The sequence below is a fragment of the Rhinichthys klamathensis genome, unplaced genomic scaffold (assembly GCF_029890125.1).
Source record: "Rhinichthys klamathensis goyatoka isolate OS25496 unplaced genomic scaffold, OSU_Roscu_1.1 h1tg000561l_1, whole genome shotgun sequence".
Taxonomy (NCBI): domain Eukaryota; kingdom Metazoa; phylum Chordata; class Actinopteri; order Cypriniformes; family Leuciscidae; genus Rhinichthys; species Rhinichthys klamathensis.
In genome coordinates, this window is record NW_026607027.1 from 936,641 (window position 1) to 946,888 (window position 10,248).

The following is a 10,248-nucleotide window of genomic DNA, read 5'->3' on the forward strand; positions in this document are numbered from 1 at the left end:
TTATTTTTTTTTGGCATTTCGTGTAAAAAAAAAAAAAAGCTTGAAATGGAAAAGCCAAGACACGTAAATTCTAAAAAGGTGCATAAAAAAACGTACACGCTTCAGTTTTTTATCCAATAAAAAGACATGCGCATCAAATATGGTGGAATCACATTTACTCACAGTAAAAAATGTTTGTAATTGTAACGGTAAAAAACTGAGTAGAAAAATATACCTTTTACGGCATTGAACTAAAGTTTACGTTAAAAAACTGGCACCTGGATGCAAGCGATTTACCGTAAAAAATATGGTAGTAATATTTTAGGTTTTACGGCAGTGATCTAAAGATTACGGTAAAAAACACTGGCAGCTGTGGTGGCCAGTAATTTACCGTAAAAAATATGGTAGAACTATTTTAGTTTTACGGCACTGAACTACAGTTTACGGTAAAAAACTGGCAGCTGGTTGCAAGTGCTTTACCGTATAAAAATACGGTAGTAATATTTTAGGTTTTTATGGCATTGAACTTCAGTTTATGGTAAAAAAAAAGAAAAAAACCTGCCAGCTGTGGTTGCCTGTAATTTAAAAATATTGTATTACAATCCAATTTGTCATAAAAGTTATTAATGAGAATTACCAGAGGTTTAGACGTTTATGTTTTATTGAAAATAATAAAATTTGTAGTCACCATTAGGGTTGGGCCGATGGACGATATCATCGTCCATCGTGATGGCTGACAGACATCACGATGTTTAGACGGTATCGGCAGAATCTGGCAGTTATGTCACGACACTGTACATTCGCTCTTAGAGGAAAATATCTAGTGGAAAATTAGAATATTACGAAAATACCCCCCCCCCCCCCCCTTCCTCCCTCCCTCCCTCCCTCCCTCCCCCGATGTCATCGTCCATCGCGATATTTCACTGTAGACATCGTCTGATGCTAAATTGGTAGACATCGCCCAACCCTAGTCACCATTATGGAAATGAGTGTTTGCTTTAGTTGGGCTCTTGACTTTCTAACCTTAGCTTGTCTCTGACTGCTTTGACTGTGTGTTTATGAAACACATCCGTTATGGTATGAAAATCAGAGAGAAAATGTGATCAAGTGTTGTTGGTTATTTATTGATGATGACAGAATCATCATGCAGTAGCCTGATTCACTGATCTCATAAAGAGTCTTACCTTTCATTGTATGAGTAATGTTTAATACTAATATATTTCATGTTTTTGAGTATAATAGCTCCGTGACCCCACCACTTGCGAGCCAGCAGTAACAAACAGATAATCTGAAGAACTTTAAAAACACATGGTGTTCAAAAAAGGTTTTGAACTACTGTACAATTTAGACCAACACAGACATCAAGAATCAGCGTATGAATCTCAACAACGGTGACAATTAACAAAATAATCAGATAAACTCCGAACATCACAAAACAAGCTATTAAAAAGTTGCAACAAAAACAACAGCAAAAATAAAAGCAGATAATAATAAAAGAAAATTCAAAGGCAATTAGCATAATTTATTAATGCTGCAATGCATGCTGGGAGATATTGATGAGTTTTGATTAATGGCTCCCATCATGAACTGCACCTTTATCATCACCGTTGTTGAGATTCATATGCTGATTCCTGATGTCAGTTTGTGTCTGAAATATACAGTAGCTCAAAACTTTATTGTGCACAATGTTTTTAAAAGTATTCAGATTATCACAACACTGATGGATCACATGCTGTAGAATCTAGGGGTGTGCAAAAAAATCGATTCACATTTGAATCGCGATTCAATCTTTACCGATTCAGAATTGATTCATAGAATTCCAAAAATCAATTAATTTTTTTTTTTTTTTAATGGCGTGCAGGGGCGGAGTGGCAATCGGCTGAGTCGGGACTTTGACCGGTGGTCCGGTAGTGTTTCGAGGCTGCGAGGGCCGGTCTGATAAATAGTTATACATTGCAAGTTCTTGCCGCCCGCTGCTCAAACCATAAATAAATGCATCGATCCGCAGATCTTATGTTTGAGTTCTGTAGATCTTTTGCCAAGCGTGTCAGAGGTTCTAAAGCGCGCTCGTATAGTTTTTTCTCTCTCTCATCAAAACCGAATATGTTCATCACGTTTGTGTGCATTTTATTTTGTGATTGCACCGGAGTCTCCACAACGGCGATAGATTGAAGCGCGCGTCCGAGTGAAGACTGTGCGAGCCACAGAGAACACTGTGTCCATGACACTGATAGCAGCAGCAATGAGCGCGCAGCTTGATTTCAAAAACAACAGATCTCTTATTTAATAGCGAACTAAATGAATGCTCTGCTAGTTAACTGGAGATACCCTCAAATTACGCCTATGAACGACTTCACTGGATCTAAACAAATCAATCTAACCATAGATGTTACCAGTGGCGGTGGCTTTTTAAAATCTATTTAAAATATTTTTCGCAAGGGTTCTACGACATTAGTATATATTTTTAGGAAGTCCAATGTGCCCAGTCGAGTTCACATTTCAACTGTCAACCTGGTAGCTGAAGTACTCTTTAAACCACATTTAGCATAATTGTTTGTTTGATCTGACTACAGCACTTTAAAGCTAAATGTAAAAGCTTTTTATTTAAGTTTTATTTTAAACTTGAATTAAATGTATTTGAAAGCTGGCCAAAGCTTGGCACTTTGCACTTTTTAGTTGCAAAAGTTTTTATTTTTGTATGAAGACATATAAAGTAATATCAAACTACATTTAATTTGTTGTGTTTCTTTTCTTTTAAATTATATCTACTGCAATCAATCACATAGGAAAAAGTAAACTACATCTATATACTGCAAATCGTTTTTTGAATCGAGAATCGTTTTTGAATCGAAAATCGATTTTGAATCGAATCTTGAGACAAAAAATCGGTATCGAATCAAATCGTGACATTTTCTGAATCGTGCACCCCTAGTAGAATCATAGGTCTACAACAATCAGTAAAATTATTATCAAAGATAAGACTCTACATGAGCTCAGTGAAAGCCCACTTCATGATGATTATATCATCATCAATACATAACCAACATCACCTGATTCACTTACTCTCTGATAGTCTTGCCATAGCAACCGTGTCTTATAAACACAGAGTTACAGCAGCCAGAGAAACTAATGTTAAAAAGTAAATGGTCAAGAGCCCAACTAAACAAAAAAATATCACCATTATGGTAATTTCAAATGAAACAATAAATAAATCAACATCTACACCTCTGTTAATTCTCAAACAGAAAGTAGATGTATGACAGAAATAAAGTCTGGTTAGTAATAAGTGAGGCTGGTAATGCTGTTTGTGGAGTTGTTTAATCCTTCTCTGCTGAGATCTTCAGAGATTTAATGTCTTCTTTTATCTTCAGTTGATCTAAGGCTGTGGCTGAAGTCAGTTGTAGTTCTTGTGTTTCTGCTCATCTCTTCTCTTTTTTCTGTTCTTGTTGTTTCTCTAAATTGACATTCCCAGAATTCCCTGCGTGACACTTCACATTTGATGTTATTTCATTAAAACATTTATGTTTCTGAGTTCTGCTCAGTTACTGGGATTTTCATGCACAACCATTTCTAGGGTTTACAAGAATGGTGTGAAAAGGGAAAAACATCCAGTATGCGGCAGTCCTGTGGGCGAAAATGCCTTGTTGATGCTAGAGGTCAGAGGAGAATGGGCCGACTGATTCAAGCTGATAGAAGAGCAACTTTGACTGAAATAACCACTCGTTACAACCGAGGTATGCAGCAAAGCATTTGTGAAGCCACAACACACACAACCTTGAGGCGGATGGGCTACAACAGCAGAAGACCCCACCGGGTACCACTCATCTCCACTACAAATAGGAAAAAGAGGCTACAATTTGCATGAGCTCACCAAAATTGGACAGTTGAAGACTGGAAAAATGTCTCGATTTCTGTTGAGACATTCAGATGGTAGAGTCAGAATTTGGCGTAAACAGAATGAGAACATGCTCCATCATGCCTTGTTACCACTGTGCAGGCTGGTGGTGGTGGTGTAATGGTGTGGGGGATGTTTTCTTGGCACACTTTAGCCCCCTTAGTGCCAATTGGGCATCGTTTAAATGCCACGGCCTACCGGAGCATTGTTTCTGACCATGTCCATCCCTTTATGGCCACCATGTACCCATCCTCTGATGGCTACTTCCAGCAGGATAATGCACCATGTCGAATCATTTCAAATTGGTTTCTTGAACATGACAATGAGTTCACTGTACTAAAATGGCCCCCACAGTCACCAGATCTCAACCCAATAGAGCATCTTTGTGATGTGGTGGAATGGGAGCTTCGTGCCCTGGATGTGCATACCACAAATCTCCATCAACTGCAAGATGCTATCCTATCAATATGGGCCAACATTTCTAAAGAATGCTTTCAGCACCTTGTTGAATCAATGCCACGTAGAATTAAGGCAGTTCTGAAGGCGAAAGGGGGTCAAACACAGTATTAGTATGGTGTTCCTAATAATCCTTTAGGTGAGTGTATATTGTTTAATGAATGTGTATGGCATTATTTTGGAGTCATGTGCGTGTCACCATGATGGTGTTTTGTATTTGTGTGTATGACACTGTGCACCTTCTTTATATTAATATGTGCCTCAGATTGTGGAAAACGAATGGTAATAAACTTTGAATCATCATGTGGTTTTCTTTTTTACCACCTGTATTATTATGGTGGTTATCACTATATTATAAATGTATAAAGCAGAGTTTAATACATTAGTGAAATTGAATAATAACGTTTATCGGCCGATGAAATTTAGGGTTGTCCCGTAAAAACGTCTCGGTTAGAAGAGGGAACGAGTGTTGCGTAACCCTGCCGAGCTTGTGCTACCATCTGGTTTCGCTTCAGTTGATGAAAACCAAGGAGCATCGAGCTCTGGCTTATATAGGCATAAGCCACACCCATTCGCGCGGGACGTGACGACTGAGGACGCCAGCGCCCTTTATTGGTGCTTACGTCACGAGCAGTCCCTCAATAGGTTGCAGCAGTTGCCGCCAATAGGCGCACGAGCTGCCTCGCCTAGGTCTGCTCGCTGCAGCAAATGCGTTTTAAATTAATACAAATTATAAGGATAATTAAAGTGCTTCTCTTCATTCAAGTGGATGAATAAAATGGCCCAGCGTTTAAAGGTCATTTCGGATAATTGAAATCACAATCACACAAAGTTTACCGGTATTTTGGCACTGATGTGTGAATGGTATCTTACCAGTAAAAAGACGTAACGCAGTTTCTTGAACAGCACATTTGTGTATTTACCAGAAAAGTCATTCTGGTAATTTTACGGTAATTTACCGGTATTGCTGTCTGAAAGGGGCATTTGTCTCAAAAGAGTAGGCCTATGTGATTTAATAAAGTGGACTAACTAGTTGACAATTTCATTGGGAAGCATCTGAAATGTTGGTTTAGTCTGAAATGGCCGAGCCAAAGCATGTCAAACGGTTGGGTATATTCACCTCCCAGAACTGTCTCACACAATTGTGTTCCCAAACATCAGGCTTCTGCCTCTGAAGGCAAGATACAGTAACATGACAGCGTGTATTGAATTTTGTCTGCACACTCTGAGATGCAAGTAATTTATAATGTATGGAAAAAAAAGAGCAACAGTGGATTCCCCAATTGCAGAAACTTTCTTTTTTATTACATATATTTAGCACCAATTTCTCAGGAAGTTTTGTTCTCTTGGACACAGGATGGAAACAGTGCTTTATATTCGCAAATATTTTATGCGATATTCCAATTTTTTTAAACTCACAAGTCACAACTTTGGATGGAAACAGCTAGTGTGCGCTAATAGACAAAAGACCTGTAGTGAAAGACTTCACTGGAAATTACAACAGTCTATGTATCTGTGACCTCGGTCAGTATACTGTTTGTCATTTAGAACTTTAGATAACCCCTGAATAGATACTATCACACAAACATTCAAACATGAACTGAAATAGAAATGTTGACATTCAAAATTCATGTTCTCCTTTTCTGTTTCTCTACCCTGAACATCAAAAAAAAAATTTCTTGGTAATTTTATAGTTAGGTTATATTTCATCACATAAAGTAACATGATTTCACACAATAGTTTATGAAGTAGGCTTATCTGAATCTACATGAATTTATGAAACGACAAGCATATTCATGATGAAATAATGCTTGTTAATAGTCACTTTCTATAAAAAGCCTTGAAAAAACTTTTAAGACTTTAAACTCTTAAAGGTATATTTCACCAAAACCCCTCGTGGTTTGTTTTATTACAAACATTCTTTAAAATATCTTCTTTTGTGTTCAACAGAAGAAAGAAACTCATACAGGTTTGGAAAAACTTGAGGGTGAGAAAGTGATGACAATTTTCAAACTATCCCTTTAAATGGTCAACAAGGTAGTGAAAGGACTTGTGATATGACTCATGATATGAACTAACTGTCAGATGTACTGTTTCATTTTCAATAAACATTCAAGAAATCTTAGGTTAAATATTCAACAATACGCCCGACTGGGTAACATTGTTGTAAGTAACAATGCTGCAATTTAGCTTAAATCAAGTAATTATTTTTTTATTATAGTAATTAATTTCTTTAAAAAATTGTTTGATAATTGTATCTTTGGTAGCCATGTCGAATAGTTTCAGAAATGCTGTCAACACTACAATTAGTGTACACACTTATCAAATGTACTGACATTATTTACTTGTCTTCATGTCATGCTGTAGAAAGAGTCCAAATGATATCAATTTGAGTGTAATAGTTTCTTTTCTTTTTTTAATAGAGGGAACACCATGCAGTGACAAGGTAAATATTATGTTTTGGTCATTAAAATAATTAAAATGTCTGTGAATTGAATTCTTGGATACAACAGAGAAAGATCAGTGAGGTGAGGCTAAAATTTATCATTTTGTTTGATGTGTTTAAACCAGCTACATTTCATGCTGTGTTAATTGTTAGCTGTGGTAATTTTATCACTGGATTTTTGGCTTTTACGCAAACTTGGATGTTTTTAATTCATCACGTTGGCTATTTGTCAAAACTTAGTTAGACGCCTACTTAGACTGCATTGTTGGGCATTACAAGCGCGCGTTAGAACACGTCTATAGTGACCACATGCTGTCTAGGTAGACAGCAAACTAGGAATTGAGTTACAGCCAACATGAACGGTTAGAGAGATGCGGTTGTGAATTGAATTGAATTGTACTCACTCTTGAGCGCGCAGATAAGCTGGTGTCCATCTTTAATCAGTTCTTTGATGAACTTGTTGGTTCGGTCCAGCTCGATCTCGTGACATTTAAGTCTCTCTCTAAAGTCCGGACTGTCCACAAAAGAGTCACTGAACTCTAGAGTCGGCAACCCCATTATCAGACCTGAAATAAAGCCTCACAAAACAACTCAGTATTTCCTCAGGCTCAGACACACTAACGGATCCGTGTCATCATCACCATCATCATCATCATCCACAGTCAAACGCGGGAAGAGTCGCTCGCTCTCTTGCAGAGATTCATGCGAAAGTTTCTCTTCACTTCCGCGCTCTGAACTTTCATCAAGTCAAACTTCTGCAGTCAGCCTGAGATCATGAGACTCCTGCTGGTTACATTACATAGCACCCAGAGATACGCCATTTGTAATGGCTTTCAACACAATTTTAGTAAACAATCTATTTATCAACATTTTATGTTAATGTGACATTCATTAATACTTTATAAAAGTTATTTGGTATTTAAACACAAAAAAAAAGTCACAGAAAAAAAAACCCATCAAGATAGGCATGTCAAGGATCAGAACAAGTATAGGTAGCTCCTTATTAAGGTAACAATTTCTTATTTTCACTTCACTTACAGTGTAGAGAGGACAACAACATTCAGTGATAAATACGATATGTGGGTGTTTCTGCAACTACGGGCACTTTTAAGTCCCAGCAGTGACATTTTTGATTTATGCTCAAATTTGTCATTTGATGTTTCATAAAATCCACAGTGCCATTACACACCTTGACAAAAAATTGAATTACTGATTAATGTGATTAAATATAATATTATGAAGCATTTATAGCTCAAAACACCATTTTTGTTAATGTCCCACACCTGTGGTCTCAATGTTGAGATACATAAAATAAGCTAATTTAATTACAATTTTACATTATTTCAAATGGAATTGTTTAATATACAGATTCATTTACAGCACCTTAAAATTCTTTGTATTATTTACTGATCATTTGTATGATTTTTTTAACTAAATGTAATGTGCCTGTCCCACACTTTTGAGTCCTTACCGCAACAATGAAAAAAAGCTTTTATTATGAAGTTTTATCGAACCCAAACAAGTCTAGTTTCTATGGAAACAGAAATTATCACTTGAGCACATTGCTGACAGACTGGGCCACCACACTACCTCACTCACAAGATACCAAAAAAATAAGGTAAACATCATCTTTTCTGCTCTAGTATTTATTGTGCGTCCTTACTATTCAGCTTAATAATTGTGTATTTTGAACTACATTTTAAAAATAAATGTATATTACTGTTGAATTCATGTATATCAAGATGCTAAGAGTCAAAACTAATGTGGTAGGCCTTGCTGGCTGCCAATTAGCTAAAATATTAGCAAAAATGTCATTTCCGCAACATGTCTTTACCGCAGCAAATTTAGGTGTTGCGGTAAAGACCTTGTGTTGCGGTAGAGACAAATTTAAGGTTTACTGTATATTAAATTACTAATATTCAGTATATTATTAGTACTAAAGCATATATTAGTATATATATAAACATGAATCATCAACTTTAGGAGACAATATTTTTGAAGCAGTTAAAAGAGTAAGAGTTAATTAAAATAGTTATTTACTCCAAAACTGCTACTATCTTTTACACATGCAATAGGCCTAGCTTTTGTTTTCTGTAGCATGTTTCTTTTTTTTTTCTAGCCTGTTTTTGATTTCGTGGTAGTTTAACATTGTGTCCTTACCGACACAAGATGTCATTACCGCAGCACTGCTCTATTTTCATTTTTTTATCACATTTTCATTTGCAAATAATATTTTTACACTTAAGCTGAGATGATTAACACATTGAAATTGCAACATCTGTCATAAAAAGTTAAATATGTCATCTTTTGTGTGTATGGAGACAATTGACATCTACTGTACATTTTTTACATGGCATAGAAAAAAAACATGAAATTCCCTATTTTGTATATAATTTTATTATATCAGTATTTACAAAACTGTATCAAATTTGAAAAAGCTATTTAAATATATAATTTTTTTATAGAAATTACTAAAGAAAAATGTATAAAATGAACGTTATTGTAAAGTTGCGGTAAGGACACTTTTTAAGAAGATGACCCGAAAAACATAAAAAATAAACATGTTCCAGATTAAAATCTTAACGACTTCATTTTGTGTACATTTTTTTATGTATTACAGACTGTGATGGTTAAAATTGAAATTCATAGAGGTTGATTTTTTTTAAATTGGGATAGTCAAAAGTGCCCGTAGTTGCAGAAACACCCATGTACACTACATTTACTTTTACATTTTCACATATTTAGATAGGCCTAGCCTGTTTAGTAGGGGTGCAACGATACCCTCATGTCACGATTCGATACATATCACGATACTAAACTCACGATACAATATTATTGTGAATGCGATACTCCAGGACATATGATAAAAGATGAACAAAAAAAAATGTTGTTTAAAATGCTAAATTTGATATTACATTGTGGGTATAGCTGATAATACAGAATTATTTTAGACGAATATGCTTGCACTCTTTCACTGACTAGATACAGTATATTTAAAATAATGTTGGCCACTTTTTACTGGTAGAAATTTGGCATTATCAGGACCCACAAATATCCCCCCATGGCATTATTATACATTATATTCAAATTTTATATATAATAGTTTAATGTAGTACTGATACTAAAACTTGAATTTTTTCTCACACAGAAATGTTCATTTTGGGTGAATTATACACAATAAATATTGTCTCTATCCACGATACATATTGATGCATTTTTGTATTGCGATAAATTGTGACACAACATATTGTTACACCCCTAATGTTTAGAGTGTGCAGGATGAGGATGCATTAGCCAAGGTGGTGTGGGAAATAAATAGACTGTACACACATTTGTTAGTTATCATAGCACAAAACTAAGTGTCATATACATGAAAATTTAGTTGAATAATTTATAAACTGTAATTTATGTTTACTGTAACAGTAAACTGTTGACAAACAAAGCAGAATCCTAGAAAAAGAAATTCATCTGA

At 35.6% G+C, this 10,248-nt stretch overlaps 1 protein-coding gene across 6 annotated transcripts in view; it reads right to left on the reverse strand.

Moving 5' to 3' along the window:
• The window catches only part of LOC130073768 (rho GTPase-activating protein 42), a 156,984-nt gene extending 149,473 nt beyond the window's left edge, over positions 1-7,511 (reverse strand). For 2 of the 6 annotated variants that reach the window (XM_056239368.1, XM_056239367.1), the window contains exon 1: positions 7,181-7,511. In XM_056239368.1, coding sequence (XP_056095343.1) covers positions 7,181-7,334 — 154 coding nt within the window. In that variant the 5' untranslated portion in view covers positions 7,335-7,511. The remainder of the gene's footprint in view (positions 1-7,180) is intronic. The other 4 variants (XM_056239371.1, XM_056239370.1, XM_056239372.1 and 1 more) reach the window with 2 other exon arrangements.
• Between the last annotated feature and the right edge of the window lie 2,737 nt (positions 7,512-10,248).